Source organism: Brienomyrus brachyistius, chromosome 1, assembly GCF_023856365.1.
Source record: "Brienomyrus brachyistius isolate T26 chromosome 1, BBRACH_0.4, whole genome shotgun sequence".
NCBI classification, from domain to species: domain Eukaryota; kingdom Metazoa; phylum Chordata; class Actinopteri; order Osteoglossiformes; family Mormyridae; genus Brienomyrus; species Brienomyrus brachyistius.
The window spans coordinates 209712-237036 of NC_064533.1; the positions used below are offsets into that span (position 1 = coordinate 209712).

Consider the following 27325-nt stretch of genomic DNA (forward strand, 5'->3'; position numbering starts at 1 on the left):
CATTTCCTCATGTTGTCAGGTTTGGTTCAGCTGATCAGATATCAGATCCACATTAAGATGAATGGATAAAGAAATTCCGAGTCAGCCATATTACATAGCAGCACAGGCAACATCACAGCCGTGGACACACACTAAGCCATGTGTTTACATATTATTAGTGTGAAAGTTCTTAACTGTGAGTTTAGAAGTCACAAAGCTCACAGTCTGTAACACATGTAAGACCAAAGTAAACCATGGGGGAACCACCATATAAGTGTGGGTGACAAGGCAGAGATGCTTCTGTTTGTAAAGAAAAACTGGCTATTAATGCTCAAGTAATAGCATTTTACCTATACTGTACATATATTGGCAACAAAGAAAATGTGCTTTGTTATATTACCCATCGTAACTATTATAATTTGGAAATGTATAGTACACTTCAGTTTATTTTTTATTATTATTCTTATGTCTTTGTTCTTCAGTTTTATTAATTTGGAATTGTGAAGTTTACTAAGTCTTTTGTTATGAAAATAAAATTCTGCATTCAAGAAAGGTGTTTTTTGTTTGTAAATATAAAAATGTAATACCATGATATAATACCATCAATGTCTAAAAAGTGAAAAATACTGTAATATTAACTTTAGGTCCTATCGCCCACCTTTTACATACAGCAATTCCTGGGGACCAAAGATTATTTGTGCAAATGTGATTCAAAAATTCACAGTACCTGTCTGCTCATGGCAATCTTTTCAGAATGGATCTCACGTTCATCATTACCATCTTCATTACTTTGTTGAGTGTCAGCTTCTGCAATGTGCTAGACAAAAAACAGGATCATTTGCTTCTACTTTTTCCATAAATGACATTGCACCTGTCCACCTTGTTTAGAATTCCATTCTGTTATTTAATTGTAATGAAACAGCTTAAACTTACTAATGTGCATTTTTCTTCCTGTAACTGTACGACATCTGTTTGATTTTCATCATGTACATCAGGGCCATGGGTTTCAAATAATTCATCTGAAATCTTAAAATGTACAGTCAGACTATTATATGTTTCCATTCATGCAGAATATCTACTTATCTTAAATGTATTTTATTTACCTTCAGTTGCTTTGTCTCTTGTCCAAGAAATCCCACACTTTCTTGCTCAGATTCATTAGCTGTTTCAGAATGCTCAACTGAGCGCTAAAAAAACACGTTTTAATGTTTCACATACACCACTAATTCAGTCAAATTTATATTATACGATACATATTTAAATGATTTCACTTTGAATAAATATAACAAGTCGGTACATTTTAAAAATAAGACTTACGTTGCTTTGTTTTTTCCTGTAAGCACTTTTCCTAGGAATAGGGATTCCGGATTCAATATATGACTTATAATGGGTCTTCTTAGTCTGTTGTACCTCCAGAACAAAACATGGAATTATCTTAAATATTCAGTAACATTACACAGTATAATAAATGAAATTGCTAATTAACTCAGATGTAATACCTTTGTCACCTTGCGTCTGTATTTAGTCTTTATCGGTACTCGCGAATCATCCTCCTCCAAGAATCTCTTATATCTTCCTCTTTTTTTGCCATTCTCACACCATTCATCCATCCTCAGATATTGATGTTTATGAATATAAAAATTCAAGAGAAAATCAGAATCTGCAAGTTAAATCTGATTATCAGTATCGTAACACTTCATCTTCTATATTTTGAGGATCAGGCAACTTGCTATTAACACTAAATATTATATGTCACGATGGTAATAGAATATTAAACCAGCAAACGTCTTTTCGATTGGCTGATCTAAGCAACGCTTGCGCGCCAAGTGTGACCAATGACAGCGTGACAATGCAATTTTTCAAACTGATAATCGGTAAAAAGGTGTGCAATTAGTTCCTTGATTTACCAGATTGTTCTCTGCTAATTAATAAGCAACGCATAGCGGCATAGATGTCTGCAAAATACAATTTAGCTTTTGTCATGCCCTGCTCGTCGGCTCCTCGTGTGTGCCACGCCCCCGGATTACCCACGTGTTCTTTCCCGATTGTACCCAGCTGTGTCTGATTATTTTCAATCAGTCCTGTGTATTTCAGTCCGTGTCTTACCTGAGTCCTTCGTCCGTCATTGATGTTTGTACACGTTAGCTGTTTCCCGGTCCCAGTCTACTCATTAAACCCTTGTTTGATCCCGTACGCTGCCTTGCCTACTTCCTGCCCGCTCGATCCGCACGATCGCCGCTTGCTGCCGCGACCGATCGTGACAGAATGACGGACCAAAAGAAGAGGAGCAAGAAGGCCAGGCGGATCTCGGAGGAGCCAGAGATCTGTCTGGGAGCGTGCGCATTATCCCGGCTGTGGTTCCGGGGTCCAGCGACCCCGTCCTCCAACCGCCACTCAGGCGGTATGATTACCGGCCCGAGGGACTGGCCAACGGAGGAGGGATACGGAAGGGGAGAGATGCCATTCCGCGCGTCCCCCGCTCTGTTAAAGGGACCACGCCAGTTTCACCCGCGGTCCTGGCCAACCGGTTCTTCACCCTCCAGGGATTATACTGGAGGGTGATGGATGAACCGACCGGGCGAGGTTCACCAGAGGTGGACCTACTCGCCAGGCAGCTCAGGGAGGGGTTCACCGCATTCACTCCCGCTTCATCTCCAGCTGACCTGGAGATCTTAATTGAAGACCTCCAGAGGCTGATCCTGCTCCGGAGAACTGCGGACCCTGAGCCCGCGCAGCCGCCGCTCCCGCCTTCGCTGCCCGCGGATCCCACGGCCGCTGCTGCCCGCGGATCCCGCGGCCGCCGCTGCCCGCGGATCCCGCTCCCGCGCGGCCGCCGCTGCCCGCGGATCCCGCGCCCGTGCTGCCGCCGCTGCCCACGAACCCAGCGCCCGTGCTGCCGCCGCAGCCACCTGCGCAGCTCCCCCTGCCTGCAGCTCCCGGCAGGCGCCCCCACTGCAGCAGCCTGCAGCCCCCGGGCAGGCGCCCCCACTGCAGCCACCTGCAGCTCCCGGGCAGGCGCCCCCACAGCCTGTCGCTCCAAGTCCTGACCGTGCTCCAAGTCCTGACCGCGCTCCAAGTCCTGACCGCGCTCCAGCAGCTCCCGGGCCGGCGCCCCCACAGCCGGCTGACCCTGTTCTGGTCCCTGACCGTGCCCCAGTTCCTGTCGCCCTAGTCCCCGAGGTGGTCCCGGAGGACTCCATCGTGGCTCCTCCCTCTTCGGAGGTGGAGGTGCTGGAATGGGACCCCTCGGGGATCACACTTGTGACACCTTTGCCCTTGCCCCGGCGCGAGAGACCCTGGACTAAGGCCTGTATGTCTGTGTCCCGCAAGGGGAGAGGGCACAGACGCAGGGCTGGGGTCCCGCCCGCCCTGCCCCCTGGCTCGCCCTGCCTCGCCTGCGCTGGGGCTCGGTTGGCGCCTGCGGGTCCTGGCCCTCCGGGTCGGCTGTCGCCTGCGGGTCCCCCTCCGGTGCCTCGTCGCCCTGCCTCGCTCCCCCCTCCGGTGCCTGGTCGGTCGCCGGGGGGCTCCCCGACGGCGGCTCCTCGGTCGCCTGCGGGGCCCCCACCTTCGGCCCGTCGGAGGACATCGCCGCCTGCGGCAGCTCCCCCCCTCGCCTTGCCTTCGCCCTGGCCCCTTCCCGGTCCCTCGTCCCCTTCCCTGGTGCTCCCTCCTGCTCCCTCCCTGGCCCCTCCGCGGGTCCCTCGCCCTGTCTCCTCTGCCCCTCCGAGGTCCCCTCCGGCTCCGGCCTCCCGGCCGCCTGCGGCCCCTCCGGTCGCCCCCTGTCGCCCACTGGGGCTCCCACGGGCTCCCTTTTGTTCCCCCTCCTTCTTGCCCTGCTCTCCTGTCTTTGCTCCTCGTCCCTTCGTCCCGCCCGTCTCTGCTCCTCGTGTTCCTCCTTCTCTCCCTGGGTTCCCTCTGTTCACTCCTGGCCCTTTTGTTCCGCCTGTTCCCTCCGTGTCCCCGTTTCTTGTCTGTCTTTCTGCCTTCCCTGTCCTTTGTCAACTCCTCTCTCACGTCCTGTCGCTTGCCCTGTTTTGTGCCTCGGTCCTGTTTCCCGTCTCTCGTTGATGGTTCTGTTTTTTTTTTGCTCCAGGTCCCGGTTCCCGTGTCCCGTCTGTCGCCTCCTCCCTGGCGCGCCCGGTGAAGCGCGCCTTTGGGGGGGGGGGGGGTTCTGTCATGCCCTGCTCGTCGGCTCCTCGTGTGTGCCACGCCCCCGGATTACCCACGTGTTCTTTCCCGATTGTACCCAGCTGTGTCTGATTATTTTCAATCAGTCCTGTGTATTTCAGTCCGTGTCTTACCTGAGTCCTTCGTCCGTCATTGATGTTTGTACACGTTAGCTGTTTCCCGGTCCCAGTCTACTCATTAAACCCTTGTTTGATCCCGTACGCTGCCTTGCCTACTTCCTGCCCGCTCGATCCGCACGATCGGCGCTTGCTGCCGTGACCGATCGTGACAGCTTTATTTTATTTTCAGGATAGGTCTGTAGAGGTGGAACGCTTAGATATTGTAGACAAATCAGACAAGAAGGACATAACCCAGGTTACAAAATGCCCCGATTTAGAGTCTGAAGACGGTTGGGTGGAAGTTCTTTGGCCATCAAAAAAAGGCGGGAAGAAAGAACTCGGTATTGCTGCAAAGATATTGCTTCTTGGAGGTAAGCTAATCTGAAGATTAATTACACTAGTTTGTCTAGTTAATAATAATTACATTAGTCTGGTTTAGTAGCTAGTAGATGCGGTTAGCATGTCTGTTGTCCATGTCTAAATTTGCTACCGAGTCTACGTTAGCTCATTGCTTTGAGATAAAAGTGCATGGAGTGTGGTAAACTGCAAAATTTTTCATTTCATTTTAACAAATTAGAAAACGAACAGCACAATCGAAACACATTGGCAGGTCAAAAAACAGAATGGCTAAGAAAATTGCAATCGGTGCAACTGTACAGTAAAGGTGCATATGCTAAATAGTGTGCATTATCCTTCTTTAATGTCGTTATTACAGATGACTGGAAAATCATGGCTGAAAAAAGAGACAAGTTCATTCGTGGAGAGGATATTTGGAATACTGTGAATGTGAAGAGACAGAGAAAAGTAAATAGCAGATTTCTTGTTGAAAATGTCAATGAAAAAAAGAAGGTAAGCAAACAATCACTATTGTTAGATTTGTCAGAAATGTGAATCTCTGAAATGTTTCCAACCATTGAAGGCATGGTAAATGCAAATGATCTGGTAGTTGTAAAACAATGTTATTTACTGGAAGTGTAATCAAATTACCAGTACCACATGTTATTATTGCAAAAATGCATTCATGTTATAAAATAAATATATATTTTTTACCATTTTTAACCCTGACCATTTTAATTTGAATATAGGAAAAGAACCCCACCCTAAACAAGGATGCTGCCATTGCAATGGCAGAAAGGCTAAAGAAAGAAATTCAGAAAAAAAGGTCTGTAATTCCCACAGAGGTGTGTTATGATTCTGAAGAAAGTGACTGTGCCCGACGTCAAAGGAGTATGTCAAAACGCCTGGTAAGAATATTTTGTTGAATTATAAATTAAAGCTGTTCAATACAAATACAAGTTTATTTGTCAGTAAATTATAAATTTGCATTTATTAACTAACTTTACAGCACATAATATCCCAGGGTTCTTCCCAGGGTTTCCCAAACATGCTTCCAGAGTTCTATGGCTCTGCACATTAGTGGATACCCGCACTCGTCTGAAGACTGAGAAAGGTAACAACTTAATGTTTTCTTTTCTTTTTATTTTAGTTGGTAAGTGATTCAGAGGATGAAGAGGATGACGGCTATATCAAACCAAGTACAACCCAAAGTGCCAGCTGTTGTCTTGACATGGAGACCATAAAGGCTCTTAAAGGTATGTTTTCTATGGTACATACAACCATCACATGCATATTAACTGTTTTAATTGTGGTAAAAGAAAAACACATGAAATGATTGGCCGAGCATCCTGCCAGTCATAAATTGCTGCCCCTCCAACCAAGGGTGTAGAATTAACATGGACATGTCCCCACCAATATCCAACGATTATAGTGTTGATAAGCTTATGGGGGGTGGGTTTAGGTGGGTGTTAGATTTATATATCCCCACCAATATCAAAACCAAATTTACACTCTTGCCCCCAACTAAAGTCACCATTTGTGCACTCCGGTCATGCTCACCAAGCGAGTGTGAGTCTGCGAGAGTGCCACCGTTGTGGTTCTCAAAAAAATTTCCTATGGTTGGCAGGTCTGTAAATGGCTTTATGGTTCAAATATAAATCATCCAATAATTTTGTATTGTTACCACAGAAGGCACAAAGCGTTGTTGGTGATGCTCAAAGTTATGCATACTCCGTAGCATATTTATGAAATAGCATATGACTTTATATTAATTCTATGTATTTAAATGAAATATTCACCGTCATACACAGCACTAACCAAAACATTGCAAAACACCATTTCTCTTTAGAGCTACCTGCAATTGTCAAAACCCTAAAGGACGTAGTGTTAAAATTACCATTGGCTGGCCACACTGGCTCGCCCCCCAGCTGGAGCACTCCAAGCAGCAAATCAGCAGGACCTTCAAGCTCTGGTACAGCAGCTTCAGCAAGTTCACCAGTCATGGTATTAAGCCCTTTCTTGTAATTATTTTGTTACAGATTGCAGATGACCTTTAATAGTTCCTTACAAAATAGGCAGTAACTACATCTAACTCATGTTATTGTCATATTTAAAAATTTTAATTATTCATTTAACTAACTTTCTTTCAGTTTATATAGCTATCCTTGTTTGATGCATCAGGAGTATTAGATTTCAAAGAGCATAGCCCACTTCTACATGATATTCAGCTAAGGTTATCCACATAATACTCCAGGTTAGGCAAGCAGGATGCTGAAAGAACAGAAACAGTCTTTGCCTCACATCAGCCGGTGATGGGCAGTGGTAGCCTAACGGTTAGGGAGTTGTTCTTGTGATCACAGGGTTGCTAGTTCAATTCCTAGGCTAGTAATGTGGCGCTGATCAAGGTATCATCCCACATCACTACTGCCGCTGCATGCCCTACTGCTCCTACATGGATGGGTTACATAATCACAAATGCTGTTGCTACTATTGTGTATTCGGTGGTCGGTTCACTACCAGAACTTTCAATTTGGTACAGTTCCTGGCATGGTAGATTGGTATTAGTTCTGTACCATCCATCCATTTTCCAAACCGCTTATCCTACTGGGTCGCGGGGGATCCGGAGCCTATCCCAGAAGCAATGGGCACGAGGCAGGGAACAACCCAGGATGGGGGGCCAGCCCATCGCAGGGCACACTCACACACCATTCACACCTATGGGCAATTTAGCAACTCCAATTAGCCTCAGCATGTTTTTGGACTGTGGGGTGAAACCAGAGTACCCGGAGCAAACCCCACGACGACATGGGGAGAACATGCAAACTCCACACACATGTGACCCAGGCGGAGACTCGAACCCGGGTCCCAGAGGTGTGAGGCAACAGTCCTAACCACTGCACCACCATGCCGCCCCAGGAAGTTAATCATAAAGAAAAATTAAGCATAACATTTTACTTTCAGGTAACATTGCCTAACTCCAGCATTCAAGTCCAGAAAAGGCTCTTTGATCGTTTGAGCAAAACCAGGATGTCACTTTATACACAAGAGCTGGCACTACTGCTTTTCGGGAAGGAGACATTGGCATCCTCATCGATCACAGGGAAGCATGCAAGCAATCAAAAGGACCTTCCAGAGAAAGACCAGCTGGACCCTGAAAAGGTCGAAGCATTAATAGGTATGTTCTGTGCACAATTTAGGCAAGTTTCCCATTAGTTTAGTAATTTTTGTAAAGTTTGCATTTCCGCAAAGATTTATTATGTCTTTTAAACAAATCTATTCTCAATCATATCAGTTCTATGGCACTGAAACTTTAGAAAAGCTTTATAAATGTGAAAAGAGAGGGATCTCAACCAAACTCCTGATCGCTCCAATGATGTGTGGAATTACATTATGCAGATGTTAGGGAAGGGATGTCCAGAAAGCCCCTTTGTGTGTGCAGGTTACTATTGCAACTCTAATTAGGGGACTGGTTGTGAGCAAAGGGTAACCTGCGTACACATGGGTTTTGCAGATGAGATTTCAAATTTTTGGTTTGCCTTCATTTGAAACTCTTGATTTACAGTAATGCTCACCATTTGTCTGGTTCAGTAAAAGTGATCTGAAATTTTCTCAACAGATTGCGTCATCGCACAATTCCCAGGGACCTCTGCCCAAGAGGTGAAGAATATCTTGAGGAGAAAGTGCAATAACGAGAGCTTTGCAAAACAAAAAAACAGCAAGTATAGTGTTGATGCTGATTGTTCTTTTGTTGGTTTGATTTATATGTTGTGGTTGATACACATAATAAAAAAACTTTTGTTAATGTTGTCTCGAGTTTTCTTCCCAGTTTTAACGGAATAACTCTTCCATATTAATATAAGAACATAAGAACATAAGAACTATACAAACGAGAGGAGGCCATTCGGCCCATCAAGCTCGCTTGGGGAGAACTAAACTAATAGCTCAGAGTCGTTAAAATCTTATCTAGCTCTGATTTAAAGGAACCCAAGGATTCAGCTTGCACTACATTATCAGGAAGGCTATTCCATACTCTGACTACACGCTGCGTAAAGAAGTGCTTCCTTAAATCCAGCTTGAAATGTTCTCCCGCTAATTTCCACCTATGGCCACGAGTTCGTGTATTTAAACTAATGCTGAAGTAACTATTTGGTTGAACAGCATCCAAACCTGTTAGAATCTTATATACCTGGATCATGTCCCCCCTCAATCTCCTTTGCTTGAGACTGAACAGATTTAGCTCAAGTAACCGTTCCTCGTATGACATTCCTCTAAGACCAGGAATCATTTTTGTGGCCCTACGCTGCACCTTTTCTAAGGCCACAATGTCCTTTTTAAGATATGGTGACCAAACCTGCACACAATATTCTAGGTGAGGTCTCACCAAGGAATTGTATAATCTTAGCATTACCTCCCTTGACTTAAACTCCACACACCTGGAGATATACCCCAACATCCTATTGGCCTTTTTTATTGCTTCCCCACACTGGCGAGAATGGGACATGGAAGCATCAACATACACACCAAGGTCTTTCTCATGATCAGCTACCTTTATTTCAGTGACACCCATGAAATACCTGTACTTTATATTTCTGCTCCCTAGATGGAGTACCTTACATTTATCGACGTTAAATTTCATCTGCCAGGTATCGGCCCAGTCACTAATTAAATCAAGATCCCGCTGTAGCTGCTGAGCCACTAATTCAGTATCTGCTACACCACCCACCTTGGTGTCATCTGCAAATTTCACCAGTTTACTGTATATATTGGTATCCATATCATTTATGTAAATTAGGAACAATAGTGGTCCTAAAATCGAACCCTGCGGTACCCCACTATGAACGCAAGCCCACTGTGACATTGTGCCTCTTATAACTACTCGCTGTTTCCTATCTGTTAACCAGTTATCAATCCAGGTCGCTACGGTACCTAAAATACCAGTCGCTTTGAGTTTAAGTAGGAGCCTCTTGTGGGGGACAACATCAAAAGCCTTTTGGAAATCTAAGTAGATGACATCATAGGCCTTCTTATCATCAACTTCCTGAGTAGCTTCCTCAAAAAACTCCAACAGATTTGTTAAACAGGATCTACCTCTCCTAAATCCATGCTGGCTATCCCGCAAAATGTTATTGGAGTCCAGGTAATCTATCATTTTCTCTTTGATTAAAGCCTCCATAACTTTACCAGTTATACAAGTTAGACTGATTGGCCTATAGTTAGACAAATTACTTCTATCCCCTTTTTTGAAAATAGGCGTTATGAAGGCGTGCTTCCAATCAGAAGGTACCACACCTTCAGATAAGGATTTTTGAAACAGTAAAGTTAAGGGTCGGCAAATAATATCCCTCATCTCTTTTAACACTATAGGTAAGATGCCATCAGGGCCCTGTGATTTATTTATTTTGAGCTTAGCTAGGCTTTGCAAAACATCTGCTTCAGTTATATATATATTAGCTATAGACAATGCTGGATAGGTAATAACTGGTAAATTACTAAGGTCCTCAACAGTGAATACCCGTGCAAAACTATCATTGAACTCATTTGCTATATCAATGTCGTTTACTATTATAAGACCCTTACTATCCTGCAGATTAGTAATTTCAGGTTTTAGAGCTCTTTTAGAGTTAAAATACTGGAAGAAACTTTTAACGTCATCCTTAGCTTCCAATGCAACCATCCTTTCGACATTTCTTTTAGCTCGTCTAATATCATTTTTTAACTCAGCCTGTAGACTTAGATATTCCTGCTTAATTCTGTCATCATCAGTTATTTTCCATTGCTGGAACAAAGCCCTTTTCCTCCTTACTTTATGCTTTATTTCCCTAGTAAACCACCTAGGTTGCAATTTCCTAGATTTATTCTTGCTGGAAACAGGTATGAAGTCCTCTTGCACTTGCAATAATGTGCTTTTAAAAAATTCCCAGGCCTCTTCAACAGTTTTGTTATTTAACTCCATCCAGTTCACAGTTTCTAGTTTTAGTCTCATACACTTAAAGTCAGCCTTCCTAACATTATATATTTTTGATTTGGACTTAGCTCTTCGAACACTAAACTTAACCTCAAATTTGACCATGTTATGATCGCTACTGTCAAGTGGTTCTAAAACGTCTAATTTACCAATCCTGTCCTGGTTATTAGAGAGAACAAGATCAAGAATGGCATCTCCCCTGGTAGGGGTGTTAACAAACTGAGTAAAAAAACAATCCTGTACTAATTCCACCATTTCCAGTTCATTTTCTGAAGAGCCAGTGACAATGTCCCACTGCATTCCTGGTAGATTAAAATCACCCATAACTACCACATCATTTTTATTGCTCATAGTCCTAATCTCACTGTATAACAATCTGCTTTCCTCAGCAGCTATATTAGGTGTTCTGTAACAAACACCGACAATTAGGCTATTTGAGTTTTTAGCATCTAATTTTACCCATATTGCTTCCGTAGTTTTATTTATATCAGTAAGTTCCCTTGCCTGCAAGTTTTCCTTTACATATACTGCAACACCACCTCCCTTTTTTCCTATACGATCCTTACGGAACAACGTGTAACCATCCATATTATATTCTTGTCCATCCTTTTCACTCAACCACGTTTCAGTTATTCCTATAATATCATAAGAGTCCGATGAGATAAAAGCCTCTAAATCATGAATTTTATTCCTAATACTTCTGGCGTTTAAATACAGACAACAAAGGGTAGGCCTATTACGGTGCCCACTTACAATATGATTATTTGGGGGTTTCCGTTTCCCCCCACTGACATAGTTAACTAACCTCCCTGCCCCCCCAGTCCCTAGTTTAAACATTCCTCAACGACTCTACACATACGCCTCCCCAATACACTGGTTCCCCTCTGGTTCAGGTGCAACCCATCCGGCTTGAACAGGTCCCACCTGTTCCAGAAGGTTCTCCAATGCCCCATAAACCTAAACCCCTCTTTCCTACACCATCCTTTTAGCCACGCATTTAATTTCCTTATCTCAGCTAACTTAGCCTGACTTGCACGTGGCACGGGGAGTATTTCAGAGAATACCACCGTGGACGTTCTGCTTCTAAGCTTATTGGCGACTTCTATAAATTTATCCTGCAGAACAGCCCTTCTACCCTTGCCTATGTCGTTGGTGCCAACATGCACCACGACAACTGGATCCACCCCAGCTGGGGCCAAAAGCTTATCCACACGATCTGGAAGGTCTCCTACCTGGGCACCAGGCAGGCAAGACACCGTACGGGACCCTCTATCACGCGTGCACACATAACTGTCTACTCCCCTAATAATGGAATCCCCCACTACCACAACCTCCCTCTTCCTGGGGGGAGGGGGCTCCTCAGTGCCCAAGGGCCCACCTGCCTCCCCAGTCCGTTCCGGCTCTAAAGCTGGAAGAACCTGAAACCTGTTCGACACAGTCACCTCAGGTGATGCCGCCTCTGCAACGTGTGTATGCAATATGCATACTTAATGTCTGTAGTAGAATGCAGAAACATTTAAATTGCAGTAAAATTAGACTATTAATGCTTACATATCATGTAAATAGTATATGGGCAATATATTTGCAGCATCTTACAAGTATGTTTAAAAGTACATTCCATTAAATATATTTAAAGTATATTTAAGTATGAAATAAGCTCGGTCAAAAAAGTATGAAGTCAATACACTGAATATATTTTTAATATATTAAATTAATATCATTATCACAACTTTAGTATATTAAATATACTTAAAGCTGGGTCAAAAAAGTCTGATAGAAGTATTCTCTAAATAGGGTGTGCTTAAATATGTTAATGGCATACAATTTTTTCACAAGGGGTCTTCCTGGCGGGGATGTTGAAACAAGTAAACAAGTTACCTCAATTTATAAAACCAGCTATACCTACCAATATTACAGCAGAAAGGTTTATAGCAAATACTCATTTGTGGATGGAAAAAAACATGCATATCTTACAGGAACACTATACACAAGGCAGACAAACACTCTTACAAAAACTAGATATATGGAGGGAGAGAGAATGGGAGGTAGCAAGTAACAAACAGATACAAAAACAGATACAAACAGAAACTTAGGCCCAATACCCTAGAAATAACTAAACAAAGTATAACAATACAATTAGCTGATGAATTGGCCCCCTCCCCCAAAACCACGGACAGCGACGATGCCAATGCCCTTCATGAAACTAGTCCTGAAAATGTGAACCATTTAAAACAGCAGCACAGTACAGAAGGTCAATTAAAAGCCCCAGAAAAACTAAAGGCCAAAAAACAAATTATAGTGACAGCAGAAATACATCAACCCATTCAAAATTCTCTCCCGGAGGCATCAGACCTCCCCAACAGAATATCAAATTCCAAAACTCATCTTCAAAATTTCTCCTTCATAGGTCCCTGTACCGCAGAAGCTACAGCTCTGGAGGAACCACCCACTATAGGGGAGAATAACATGATGAATGGGCAACGGAAGGGATATAATCCCACAGTTGCAGCCCAAGCTGAGCCCTCCCCTCAAAAATTATATACAGGGACCACAACACCACACTTACATGGTCTGAAATCTCCCACATCCTCGGAGGAAGATTTTAAGTACCTGGTGAAAGTCATAACTCGTAAGCCACACAGACATCCTAATACGGATAGGAAAGCTGCAGAGTGGTCACTGAAGGTCCATAAGCCAATTATCTTCATTGGAGACTCAAACCTATGTAGGATTCCTCAGATTGAGGATCCACAAATACAGGTAGACAGTTTTCCTGGGGCTAACTTTCGCCATATCACAACGGTTCTTCAAAAATTACCCCCGCAGCCACTAGTACAAAAGGTAGTCCTCTCAGTAGGGCTTAACAACTGGGAACAACCCCATAAAACGGCAATAAAGCAATTACAGTACCTTTGGAGAGTAGCCAGAACTAACTTCCCAAATGCTTCAATTCATACCCCCATTATTCAATACTCAGATCTCCTTTCCATAGAACAACAAAATAACTTAACAGTAATTAATAAATACATTGATTCTAATAGCTCCCCACTACTAGAACTAAATAAACTACGCTTCAAAGTAGATCAGAGGGACTTGATCCACTGGACTAGGGATACAGCAATCCATATTTTTCGATTTTGGTGCCAGCAGTTAAACTACTGAGGTTGGAGACGTGTGAACCCAGTACACACCAACATGGCAATACCTTCAACCTATCCAAAATGTTTAAACTAACAGCAGATGAAAGGGACCTCCTGGAAAAGGGACTTACCTTTATCCCCACACCTAAAAGGGCAGATGAGCAGAAGTTGTCCAGGGATGTACACCATTATAACAAGAAACTAAAAATAATGGATTATTTCAACTACACACAACAGGAAAACGAAATACCGTTTATAAAACCCTTGACATGGTAACCTAAAAAATACTCAGAGTTTAATCCGCCTCAATAACATAACACTCAGAACACTCAAACATCAGTTAAAACAAGAATCAAATATAACAGTAGAACTGAGAGGAGCCATTAATACATTACGTAACAATAAAGACACAATCAAACCAGCAGACCAGGGCGCGGGTATAGTTATTTACATTTACATTTACAGTATTTGGCAGACGCCCTTAGCCAGAGCGACTTACATAAGTGCTTTGAGACTCTGCGATGAATTTCCGATGTTAGCTCAATAAGGACCCAAGCTATGAATACCATCTGTCTGAAAACTCCGTTGAGAAGTGCAGAGTTTTTTTTTTTTTTTAAACACACACACCAGAAGAGAGCCGGGTAAGAATACAGAAGTACTACGTCAGGTATTTCTGAAAAAGTAATGTTTTGAGTCGTCGCTTGAAGACATTCAAGGATTCAGCTGTTCGGACATCTAGGGGGAATTCATTCCACCAATTAGGTGCCAGGACAGAGAAGAGCCGAGATATGTGTCTTCCTTGTGCCTTGAGGGGAGGTGGGACCAGTCGAGCAGTGCTGGAGGATCGGAGAGATCGTTATAATGGACACACAACAATATAAATTATAAGCACTAAGACAGCTTAGTGATACCACATATTACATCCCTTTAACCCACCCGTTAGACCAGGGAACAGCTGATTTAACTGACAAAATCCTCAACTCCCTGTATTATGATAAATTTATTACATTGAAACAAAAAAACTTCCTAAGGAGCCCGGACATCCCTCGCCCCAGGTTATTCTACCTCCTTCCTAAGATCCACATGGACCAGAATTTATGGACAGTTCCAGGGGAGGTCCCTAGAGGGAGGCCTATAGTATCGGACTGTGGTAGCAACACCTACCACATGGCACAGTACATAGACCACGTTTTAAACCCTATTTCTACCCTATTAACACCATAATAGCTACCTGAAGGACACCTATGATTTCATTAATAAACTACGGGGGGTCCAGGTGAGGGAGGGTTCCTTTTTATTTACAATAGACATTAACAGCTTGTATACCAACATTTCAACACCCCTAGGAATAAAAGCAGTACAAAAAGCCTTCTCTAAGTATCCAGTGCCAAACAGACCAGACAAACAAATTCTAGAACTATTAGAAATCAACCTCACTAGAAATGACTTTGAGTTCGATGGCCAGATGTATCTCCAGGTGCAGGGTACAGCAATGGGGAAAATGTTTGCCCCAGCTTATGCCAATATTTATATGGCAGAGGAAACACTTTTTAAAAAAAGCCAACACCTCCCGGACCTGTACTTCAGATACCTGGATGATATATTTGGTGTATGGCAATATGGCGAGGCATTCTTCAGCTCGTTCATTAACCTAATGAACGCACATCATCCTAACATCACAGTGAAATATAACATTAGTTCCACCTCCGTTAACTTTTTAGACAACAGTTTTCCTCAGTGAACTATTACATGGTATCAGGACTTTTAAAACTAAGGTGTATTTCAAAGATACAGATACCCATAGTTTACTCCATAAAACCAGCTACCACCCCAAACTTACTTTTGCTGGTCTAATCAAATCACAGCTCATTAGATTCTACCGTCTTTGTACAGATATAGAGGATTTTAACTCTGCTACATCTATCCTAACCAAGGCTCTTAGGCGCCGAAAATATACTAAACGGTTTTTAAGACATATTAAAGCATTCACATTGAGGGACATCAAGGATAAAGCACAGTCCCCTACAGCCAACTCAAACTTCAAAGGTCCAACAGATGGTCCCCCAACTCTGGGACTATCGGTTTATGTCAGCTTACAGGAAAAACAAGAACTTAAAAGATCTACATTGTCCCTCCTAAGAAGGAGGACCATGCACATCTCAAGGGCTACTTTAAACCAATTTAAACCAACCAAGCGCAGTTTTCCCACACAGGAGAGAATCTCGTTGGACACCCACAATGTAGTCTACCTCATTCAGTGTAAACACTGTAACAAGAGGTATGTGGGGGAGACGAAGAATACTCTGGCAAATTGGTTAAAACAACATCTGTATACAATAACCCACAACAGCAAACCCACCGTTTTAGTACAGCATTTCCGCCAACATGGCCTAGAAAATATAACTCTTGCAGGCCTTGAGACAAGAATCAATTGGTCAAATACACAAAGACGTAGGAAGGAATATCTTTGGATCCAGCAGCTAAAGACATGGACCCCTCAAGGACTCAACCAGAGGTAAGTGAGGCAGGATGTAGGTGGAGAAGCCGGACAGACCCTTAGGCGGTAGATGGTCACCTAGGATTGATTACAGAGTACCTTACAAGGAAATTCTTTTTAACTTTTTAATGAAATTTAATCCTAATAATACTTTGTTCTTTGTGGTGTGAATATAACAACAAAAATATGGTTAGGGTTAACCCTAACCCCCTCCTTTCCTAACCCTAAGACCCCCCTTAACCCCCTCTTTCCCTAACCCTAAGGGTCCCCCCCTCCCCCTAAGGGACTCCCCTCTACACCTTCCTTCCCTAACCCTAAGACTCCCCTGAACCCCCTCTTTCCCTACCCATAAGGGTCCCCCCCCCCTTCCCTAACCTTAAGGGACTCCCCCCTACCTCCTCCCTTCCTAACCCTAAAGACCCCCCTTAACCGCCTCTTTTCCCAACCCTAAAAAAACCTCTGCCTGCTCCCTTCGCCTCTGCCTGCTGCAGCTGCCTGACCCGAGACGCTCCCTTCGCTTCTGCCCGAGGCGCTCCCTCCGCCTGCTGCGCCTCTACCCGAGGCGCTCCCTCCGCCTTCGCCGCCTGCTGCAGCTATGCCTGAGGCTCCTCTGCCTCCGCCTGTGGCCCCGTCCGCACTTGTGACTATGACCCCTGTGACTCCTGTTCCTGCCCCACTTCAGTCCCTCCAGCTCCTGTCCCTCCTGCCCCAGTCCCCGAGGAGGTCCCGGATAGTCCAACCATCAGTCCTCCCTCCTTGGAGGTGGAGGGCTTGAATAGGTAATAGGTAAAAGGGTAATAGTTTCCCCCACACAAATTAATGGAGGGTTATTGTCAAGTGATCACAATTCTTACTGTGCTTTACCCCTCACTTGATAGGGATGTACCAAAACTGAACATATAACTGGATTTCACTCAGAATAACCAGGCCTTCTTTTTGGACTCTTTATCCCTTTTTATTTTATCTTCGCTTTCCTCAAGCCAGGCATTTACAGGTGAAAAACCTTAAACCACAAAACACCAACTTTCACCAATCTATCTTATGAGCAAACACAAAATTTTACTTTAAATGCACATATATATATATATATATATATATACATACCAACAAAATATACAATAAATGACCAATCTCAGCTTTAAATTCACACAATTATACATAACTTGTTCTGAATAAAATTCCTCCAAACATCAAAGTTTAAAATCAAACCACTGGGGAAACACATAAATGAGTTACTCAACGCAATAAATTGCAATGAAAAGCTAACCAATTAGACAATCGAACAATAGGTTTAACACTTCTGCCCATATGAATTATTAAAAGGAAAGTTCACCCTTAATACTTTTTTTTCTTTTTAGCAATTTAATATTTAACTTTTTAGATAAACTAAAAATAGAAACCCCCCTTTTAAACCACATTAATGCAAACATCTGAATCAATAAAACAGCATTCCACATATTGTCATTGAGACACTTACAGCACACCATTTATTTCTAATACAGTCAAATACCACAACTCATATAATGTTACAAGCCAGCACCAGCGCCTCAATGCCTCATTAGCGCACCCTATTAAGAAATAAACCCCACTCGCAACAGGTAGTGCTTGCTACAAATAACATTTACAACAAAGTCTCCAACACGCATGGTTCATGGTCTTACCGGCTGTCCGTTCAGAGTCTACTTTTCAGTACACAATCACAGCACAGTTCCAGAAGCACTTGGTGTAGATTTGACCCTTTGCTTGTCGCGCTACCAATGCGTTTTGCCGACTTTATCCAAAATAAAGAGCAGGTGCGTCCGTTAATGCCTTCCCCTCGGGTGCACACAGGTGAGTAAACTTTGGTTCCGCATGACCACTTGCGTGAACGACGTAACCACTTGCTGGAATGACGTTCATCGCAACACCTCCCACTCAACCTTTTTGTTCTTGAACAGAAAGGTTGGAGAACTTCAAGGCGAATATAGACCCTAAAGAGTTTTAATTTTCCTGCTCCTCCACAGGCAACAGGACTACAAGTCGCCGGACATCCCTGCGCAATACCACTCCAATAGGCTTTTCCTTCCCGTCGCCAGAGGCTAAGTGCTGGATTTCAGGCTTCTGAGGCTGGACCAACACACAGCCCCCAGGCACAACAAGAATTTCAACATCTCTCACGATGCCCTTTGAATCTGGTGCCACAGAGACGACTCGGCCAAGTCTAAATTGTCCTCGCAGGGAGTTTTGATCACAAAGCCACACGACATCCCCTACAGCAACATTTCTCTCTGTGGTATGCCATTTAGCTCTAATGAAGAGGTTTGGCCCAGCAAGCTGACACCATGCTTTCCAAAAGTCACTAACTTGGCTCTGGATCTCCCTGAGCCGCTTGTAGGGGTAGTCGTTAAAATTGAAGGACCTGGAGTCCCCACTGTGGGATGCTCGACCTAGGAGAAGCGTATTTGGTGTTACATACTGAATGCGACCCTCTCGACTTTGGACTCTTGCATCGATAGGCCTCTCATTAGCCAGGTTCGCCGCCAAATGGAGGGCCGTAAGGAACTCATTGAAGGTAAGATTTGCTGACTTGCCCAGTCCTTGAAGAGCTCTCTTAGTAATTCTTACAGCCGCTTCAGCAGCCCCATTTCGATGTGGCGAGTCAGCAGGGAGCACTCTCCAGATCCAGCTTGTCCCATTCTTTACAGCGTACTCCTCCAAGCTCAATGTATCTTGGCTCTGCAAGAAGGCATACAGATCCACCAGCAAGGCTCTTGCACCAATAAAATTGGTCCCAGGATCTGACCAGACCTTAAGGGGATGGCCCCTGATGGCTGTGAATCTTTGATAGGTCATTAAGAAGCTCTCTGTAGACAAACTGCTGGCCAGATCTACATATAAAGCACGGCTTGCCATGCAGCAGAAGATAACCCCCCAGACCTTCATGGACACTCTTCTTTTCACATCATCTTTCACCAGGTACGGGCCAAACAAATCAATAGTCGTAAACTGGAAAGGAGCGGCAGGTCTTGACCTCTCTACTGGAAGATCACCCATCACTTGCCGGCACATTCGAGCTCTTACTTTCCTGCAAAGGACACACTGGTTGACGACCTTTTGGGCCAACCTTCTCCCTTGAACAACCCAAGCCTTCTGCCGCATCCTAAGCAGTGTCCCAGCGACCCCCTCATGTCCCTGCTGATGACTTTGACGTGCTAGTAGCGTCCCTAGCCAAGTATCAAAAGGCAGCAGTGGGACAGCCGAATAGTTTTCTCTAAAATGCTGAATTCTGCCCCCACACAGCAACAGTCCACTAGTTTCATTCCTATACACCACCAACCGATCCGTTGTAGTGGTAGGGAAAGTAACTCCTTCTTGAGCTGACAGACAGAGGTCTCGGAAGGCGTCTTCTCTCTCGGCCACGGTGACAATGCCTGTCAATAGGACTGCCTCCCACTTTGGATTTCCGGTGGCTTTGGCATGAAGAAACTTCTTTGCCGCCCTCCAGACCATCGCTACTGATTTAACTAGTTGCATTAGGCTACTAAACCGCTTGATATCGACCAGACTTGCAACAGTCTTGGCAGATGGCCTATGCAAAACCACTGAGGGAAGATTTAAGTCCTGTTTCAGGCCTGCATTTTTTGCCCTGACCCTCGTAAGAGCAGCAACAAAAGCTTTTTTCTGGATCCTTGTGAGGTTCTCTCTTGCTTCAATAGTAACATCCTTAGCAGATTTCACTGGCCATTCACTTTCTGGGAGCCTTAAGAACTTAGGACCCAGCTGCCACTCTGAGCCTTCGTCCAACTCTTTGGGGCTAGCCCCCCTCGAAATAATGTCTGCTATGTTGAGTGGCCCAGGAATCCACCACCAGTCTTGAACATTTGTGCTGCCTTGAATTTCCCCGATTCTATTGGCAAAGAATGTTTGATAGCCATAGCTTTCACGTTGGACAGCTCCTAGGACAGTCTGGCTATCAACCAAATGGTACCATCTTGCTACCTGAATCTTACAATGCTTCTCGAAATACTTTTTCAAGCGAGCAGCATAAACAGCCCCACAGACCTCAGCTTTTACAGCATCCCCTTTATGATCTAACGGCGTCAACCTTGCCTTGGACTCAACAAGCCGTACAATGACATCTCGTGGCAATTTCCACCGCAAGTACAGCACAGCCCCATACGAGCACTCACTCCCGTCAGAGAACGTAATACCACAGGGCTCGCCACATGGTGCAGGAGGTGTCAAGGCTCTGATGAATCTTAACTGGCTAAGCTCGGTATAATCTTCAAAGAGGTGAACAGCGTCTTCCCATAGACCCTCCGACAAAGGAGCATCCCATGTATTTTTTGATGGGCTATATTTGCCCCTTACTTCCTGAAATGCTTTTCTCACCAAAATGGCTCCCTTTTGCTTGACAGGTGTCACAAGACCAAGGGGGTCATACAGCCCAGAAACTTGACTCAGGAGCTCTCTACGAGTGAGCGGGTTTGGCACCTGCGCCCTGATTTCATCTCTAGACAAGTTCTCTCCCAATCTCATCCTCTTTTTCCTTTTGGAGAAGTTTACCGCTGTCATCAAATGAAGTTTATCACTCGCCGGATCATAGCCTAGGCCCAAAGCTTTATTGTTCTCATCAGGGAGTTGATTCGGAAGGACCATCACCACAGGTTTCTTCTCCTCAGGGTCCTTGGATTCTGGTCTCCCACTTTGGCCGGAGTAAACCCATGGTTTCATATAAAATCCACCAGTCTCCAAGATTTGTTCGATATTGGCCGTTATTTGCTTGAGCTGGTTCAAATCACTATGGGATGTAAGCACATCATCTACGTAAGCGTCTTGCTCCAGCACACGACGCTCTTCAACAAGATGATTAAACATGGGCAAATTTGCTGTCTCACGCATGGCAACTTGTGCGATACAGCCTGCTGGCTTATCACCGATATTGACTCTTGTAATTGCATACTCCTGAATATCCTCATCCTCAGAGTCTCTCCACAAAAAGCGATGAAGATGTACCTCTTGGTCCTCGAGCCATACAGAATTATACATTTTCTTTATGTCTCCAAGCGCAGCAAACACCCCTTGCCGAAACCGGATTAGAACAGCACGTATACTGTTGAGGACATCTGGACCTTTAATGAGCAAGTCATTTAGGCTTTGACCCCTGAATTTCTGGCTACTATTCCACACAAGACGGACTGGTGTAGTAACAGAGTGAGGGTTCGGTGCAATTAGGTGACTGATATACCATACTGGTCCGGTCCAGTTTTCCAACTCTTCCTTTGAAAGCTTAATAACAGCCCTCCGCTCGACCATGTCATGGACCTGTGCTTTATAGGCCATTTTCCATTCAATCTCCCTTGTCAGTTGCTTCTCGGTTCTCAGGAACGTTGCTTCAACAGCTCCCCTATTGTTAGGCAGCGTTCCCAAGTCCTCAATCCAGGGATACCTTGCATGCCAGTGTGGCTTTATGCTATGGTGATCTTCAGTCACATAAGTAAGTCCATCCTTTATTTTCTCCAGCTCTCGTTCCTCGGAAATAGTCATCTCCTTTCCCCCAGGTTGGCAATTTCCACATCTACAGCCACCACACCGAGGCTCACAAGCAGCCCCAATGCTGTCCCACCTCCACCAATCCATAAAATCTCGGTTGACAGAGGACATAGTAGCCCGAGTGAGTCGAAGAAGTTTACCTGAGTAGTCACTGGTGATCTCTTTATATCCAGCAGCCGCTGTCCGCATGGAGCGTGCAAAATGAGTTTTAGAATCGTGGACAGTGACTGTAGCGTCTTCTAACAGATCTGGATGAGAACCGCCCACTGTTTTACCCAGAGGCCCATCCCACAGGACAAGGTCCCCAACAGAGCACACCTTCTGAGGGACAAGCTGCCCTTCCTTATGGCTTATGAGGAGTTTAATCTTAGTAGGGCGGACCAGTTGATGAAAGGGAACATGAGGAAATATTTTTTGCAGTCTTTCTGCTGACACATGATGGTTAACCTCTGCAATGCTATCAAGCCCATAACACACAAGCTGATGAGACTTCAGGGCTCCCATTGAGGTTTTGACCCGTATCTTCAGCAGGTAACGCTTGGTCTGAACTGTTACTTGCATTCCGCCAACTCCATGGACTATAAGGGTCACATCCTCACTCCTTAAGTCCAGCTCACCAGCAGCCTCATGGGTAATATAATTGGTATCAGATGCCAGGTCTATCAAAGTTCCAATCTTCTGCCCAGCATTGGCAGTGACCTCAAGGATCATCATTATAACTGGAAACTCCTTGAGGTCATTCTCCGCTAGCAACCCCTTCTCTGGAAAGGGTAAGCTAAATGTCTTTGAGACAGAGTTGCAGAACACATTCCGACACCGCTGAGCTAAATCAGGGGGCAAGCTCGTTAGGAACTCTTCCTGGCTTTCAGTATACCTCTTCCCTTCAGCTCTTGCTGGACTGGGCCTCAACCGCCTTGGGTCTCCTTCCTTGCTTCCAACCTTGGGACAGAGGTAGTAGTGATGACCTAGGCCTTGAGCGTCCTTGCACCCCTCATTTTTACACAGGAAGGTGGTCTTACACTCTGCGTCACCATCGCGAATCTCAAGACACCTCACACAAGCGCCGAACTTCTTAACGGCCTCCCTCTTTTCCCCCACTCGAAGCGTTTTAAATTTCTTGCAGTAGTACAACTTCTTCCTGTGACCCCTCTCTCCACAGACAATGCAAGATGCTTGAAAGCCTAACGAGTTAGTGGCTTTGGTCCGGGCATGCTTTTGTGGGATTTTTATCTCTCTCTTACTGGAATCATCGTCCCTTAATTGGTCCAACTGCTCATAAATCTTTTCCTGACTTCTCAGGAACTTAAGGAGCATGTCAAATCTACCTTCAGGTGATGCAACCTCCTCCTCTCCTGCCGAATAGACCAACCATTCCTTTTTCAAGTTTTCAGGCAGTTTACTTTCTAAGGATTTCGTGACAAGAGGATTCCTCAAAGCACCCGTATTTCCCAACTCACTAAGGTCATACAAGGCCTTTTCAACAACCTGTATCATGTCCACAACCCTCCGTGGCTGATGGCCTCTCACTGGAGGCAGAGCCTGCAGTTCCTCTACAATCTCCAAGGCAATTGCTGATTTATTTCCAAACCGATTTCCAAGAACCCGAAATATTTCATCAGCTGTTCCATAGGTTGGCAAGCGGAGTTCTCTTGCCACCCTTTCCTCAAGACTATCCAAAAGCTGAAACTTCCTCACCTCCTTGGACCCAGTGGGTTCTCCTTGCTTTTGCAATGCTTCCCATTCCTTTTTCCAGAGGTAAAAGTTCCGCCTATTTCCATCAAACCGAGGGAGTGCTGTTGGCCTCAGCTTAATAGCTGGAGGCGGGGGCAGGGTTGCATCTGAGGACCCATTATGTTCCAACTTCGCCTGTAATAGGTCAGCCTTCCCCGAAATCAACTCAGGCAACAAACTCTCTATGTTCCTCATACGCTGCTGAAAGTCAGGCCGCTCTGCATCTGAGATCCAACGACTCCATCGAAAAACAGCCTCTTTCGCTGCCTTTACCAGCCCCTCAAGGTGATTAAGCATCAACTCATACACCTCCAACTTCAGGCCAGGCTGACTCATCGAAAGGCGCTTACACTCCTTTTCAGCAGCCTCCAGGGCCACAGTCAATTCAGAGTTGCCGAAATTTCCCCATAGGACCTTCTGAACGAAGTGCTCCACGTCGTCAAGTTTCTGTTCACACTCCTCCACTGTCCTTTTGATGTCATCTCTCATGCTCTCTTTCGGGGTCGACACATGCTCCAACTCCTCCAACCAGGCAATTTCCACCTCCTCATTCGCCTCCAAGACCTTATCAGCATCCAGCACAACCTTATTGAAGGCTTCCATCAATTCATCGGCCGACATTTTCTTGCAAGACTTCATTACGGAGTTTGCTAGTCGGGAAAACCGCTGTTTGGCAGTCATTCGCTCTCTCTTTAATTGCTTCAGAGACTTTGACTCGGCCATTCTAAACCTTGGTGAACTCTAAATGGGAGGTACTGGGCTTGCCTTGGCAGCTATTAGACAGGAGCTTAAGTGGGCAGGCTTAGTTGAAGCTTCATAAACCAACTTACAGCGGTTTTTCACTGTCAAGTGATCACAATTCTTACTGTGCTTTACCCCTCACTTGATAGGGATGTACCAAAACTGAACATATAACTGGATTTCACTCAGAATAACCAGGCCTTCTTTTTGGACTCTTTATCCCTTTTTATTTTATCTTCGCTTTCCTCAAGCCAGGCATTTACAGGTGAAAAACCTTAAACCACAAAACACCAACTTTCACCAATCTATCTTATGAGCAAACACAAAATTTTACTTTAAATGCACATATATATATATATATATATATATACATACCAACAAAATATACAATAAATGACCAATCTCAGCTTTAAATTCACACAATTATACATAACTTGTTCTGAATAAAATTCCTCCAAACATCAAAGTTTAAAATCAAACCACTGGGGAAACACATAAATGAGTTACTCAACGCAATAAATTGCAATGAAAAGCTAACCAATTAGACAATCGAACAATAGGTTTAACACTTCTGCCCATATGAATTATTAAAAGGAAAGTTCACCCTTAATACTTTTTTTTCTTTTTAGCAATTTAATATTTAACTTTTTAGATAAACTAAAAATAGAAACCCCCCTTTTAAACCACATTAATGCAAACATCTGAATCAATAAAACAGCATTCCACATATTGTCATTGAGACACTTACAGCACACCATTTATTTCTAATACAGTCAAATACCACAACTCATATAATGTTACAAGCCAGCACCAGCGCCTCAATGCCTCATTAGCGCACCCTATTAAGAAATAAACCCCACTCGCAACAGGTAGTGCTTGCTACAAATAACATTTGCAACAAAGTCTCCAACACGCATGGTTCATGGTCTTACCGGCTGTCCGTTCAGAGTCTACTTTTCAGTACACAATCACAGCACAGTTCCAGAAGCACTTGGTGTAGATTTGACCCTTTGCTTGTCGCGCTACCAATGCGTTTTGCCGACTTTATCCAAAATAAAGAGCAGGTGCGTCCGTTAATGCCTTCCCCTCGGGTGCACACAGGTGAGTAAACTTTGGTTCCGCATGACCACTTGCGTGAACGACGTAACCACTTGCTGGAATGACGTTCATCGCAACAGTTATAATAACCTTCTCCCCACTGTGTTACCCTCATTTCCCTCAGGCCTTCGAGGAGGAAGGACATGGGACACAGTGGTGATAAAAATGTCTTTATTTGTATGGGATTCGGCCAGGATGGTGATGGATTGACCCTGTGGGGGGTCTTGGGCACTGGGAGGTGCCTCTGGGGGATACTGGGGATTTGTGTGATACCACGGGGGGGGGGAGCCAGTCACCACAGCCAAAATAGGGCGGTTAGCCAGATCTGCAGGGGGTGCCATTTATTTCTTAGGCTGGCGTAGGTTTGGTGGTGCCACACCCGAGCCGCATTTCAAGAATATCAGATCTGTGGGGGTGCCATTCTATTTAAAAAGGAAAAACATTATTATATGATTGTTGAACCCTATTGAAGGTCAATATAAGGGAAAATACCTACCTGCTGGTGTCGCTGTTCCTCTTGCTCCTCTGGGTTGGCAACCTGGTGTGTGGGATTTTTCGGGGTCCTTCGTCTCCATCACCCCCTGAAAAACAAAATGGAAAAATTAATTAATTGCTGCTTTCCTGATGAGGGCAAAGCAGCCCAAAACACGTGTCGGAACCTGACACAAGGTCCCGTGTTAAATGTTTTATGGCCCATATATATAAAAAAGTAGGCTTGTCTTAGCCACACATTATTAGGCCCTGTAGGCTTATTGAAGCCGCATAATTTGGCCATGTAGGCTTATCCAAGCCACATAATGTTTGGCAGCGATGGCGTTGGTGGGGTTACCAATGGGTGGGCGCCAAACCACTATGAGGTAGGCCAGTGCAAAACGTGGGCCCCGGCTTCGGCTCGGACCGCGGTCTTGGGGATTCCCCCATCCCTAACCCTAAACCCCTACCCTTTCCCCAACCCTAACCTCTATTTATGGATTCCCTCTTCCCCTAACCCCACCCTCTAAAAATTCTTTTTCTGGCAGGACCCCCATACATCTCCTCTCTTCTAACCTTTACCCCTGGCTTCTATCCAAAGTTTTCTATTATTCCTCTTCCCTAAACCCCCCCCCCAAAAAAAAAAAACCTCTTTCCCCTTAAGCCCCCCCCCCATTTTTTACATGATCCTTGTGAAGGGAGATGTTGGGGATGTATCTATTTCAGTTACTTTTTTAGGTATACATCTGTTGACCCAGAAAGGATGTATTTTGGGGTTAATTGTTTGTTCATTCGTTTTTATTAAATGTCACTTTTCCACAAACCTTTGGCTGCATATTTGCAATAGATGGCAGGTCTACCCCGCTACCCTCATAGGGTGCCTTAAATAAGGTCTCCAATGGTCAGCTCGGGATCACCTTCTTCCCTGGGGGGACACCGAGCAGTATGGAAAAATGTAGGTTATAACAATAAGGTAAATTACCTACCCAAGATAAGTGAGAGGGGCCAATAGGGTACGCCACTGTCGCCATCCCGGGTCTTCGCCGTCACCGCCGTCTTCATCGTTTCCGTCGTCCCTGACGGGGATACCTAAAACAAAATCCTAGAAAATAATTTGAACATAATTGTTGGGATTGGTTTATTACCACTAGGGGGCGCTACAGCCATTCAAGATGTCCCAAGTCCACTAGATTTCCACACGGGGCGGGGGGAAAAACAATACACAGAAAACAAGTTAATAAATAGGTTGAAGGACAGGAAGACATCCTAGATGGGAGCCGGAGCTGGGACATCCTAGATGGGATTTCCCTCGAGGAGGACGCGCACCTCGCAGAGGAGATGTGCGAAAACCTCCGGCGGATGACCCGGCTGACCAAGCAGAGGGTCACGCCGCAGGTGGCAGAAGCTGTTCTCCCGCCGTCCATCCTGTCAGACATGGTGCAGCTTCCCGCCGCCACCGTGAGCCAGAGGAGGAGGAAGAGAAGAAAGCCGGCAATCACCCCGACAATCGCCCTAGATGCTTGCATGCTCATCCCCGCTTCTCTTCCTG

The 27325-nt window shown here is 44.8% G+C and overlaps 2 protein-coding genes and 1 long non-coding RNA gene across 4 annotated transcripts; all 3 read right to left on the reverse strand.

Moving 5' to 3' along the window:
- Positions 1-744: 744 nt before the first annotated feature.
- LOC125749034 (uncharacterized) lies at positions 745-2256 on the reverse strand. The gene is made up of 5 exons (XR_007399729.1): positions 1479-2256; positions 1297-1389; positions 1083-1166; positions 913-1005; positions 745-796 (listed from the first exon to the last, which is right to left on the reverse strand). It is a non-coding gene; the product is annotated as an uncharacterized LOC125749034 (long non-coding RNA).
- Positions 2257-14004: 11748 nt separating this feature from the next.
- Positions 14005-20521, reverse strand: LOC125748959 (uncharacterized). 2 transcript variants are annotated; one of them, XM_049025749.1, is made up of 2 exons: positions 17865-20521; positions 14005-14542 (listed from the first exon to the last, which is right to left on the reverse strand). In XM_049025749.1, exon 1 carries the CDS (start codon positions 19714-19716, stop codon positions 18184-18186), a length of 1533 nt encoding a protein of 510 aa, XP_048881706.1. In that variant the 5' UTR covers positions 19717-20521; the 3' UTR covers positions 14005-14542; positions 17865-18183. The 2 variants fall into 2 exon arrangements, with proteins under 2 accessions (XP_048881706.1, XP_048881695.1); XM_049025738.1 differs by lacking the exon at positions 14005-14542 and adding an exon at positions 17074-17206.
- Positions 20522-21725: 1204 nt separating this feature from the next.
- On the reverse strand, positions 21726-25483 carry LOC125744737 (uncharacterized). The gene is made up of 5 exons (XM_049016898.1): positions 25140-25483; positions 23431-24481; positions 22353-22518; positions 21876-21914; positions 21726-21760 (listed from the first exon to the last, which is right to left on the reverse strand). The coding sequence occupies exons 2-5, from the start codon at positions 24187-24189 to the stop codon at positions 21726-21728; spliced, it is 999 nt and encodes a 332-aa protein (XP_048872855.1). The 5' UTR covers positions 24190-24481; positions 25140-25483.
- Between the last annotated feature and the right edge of the window lie 1842 nt (positions 25484-27325).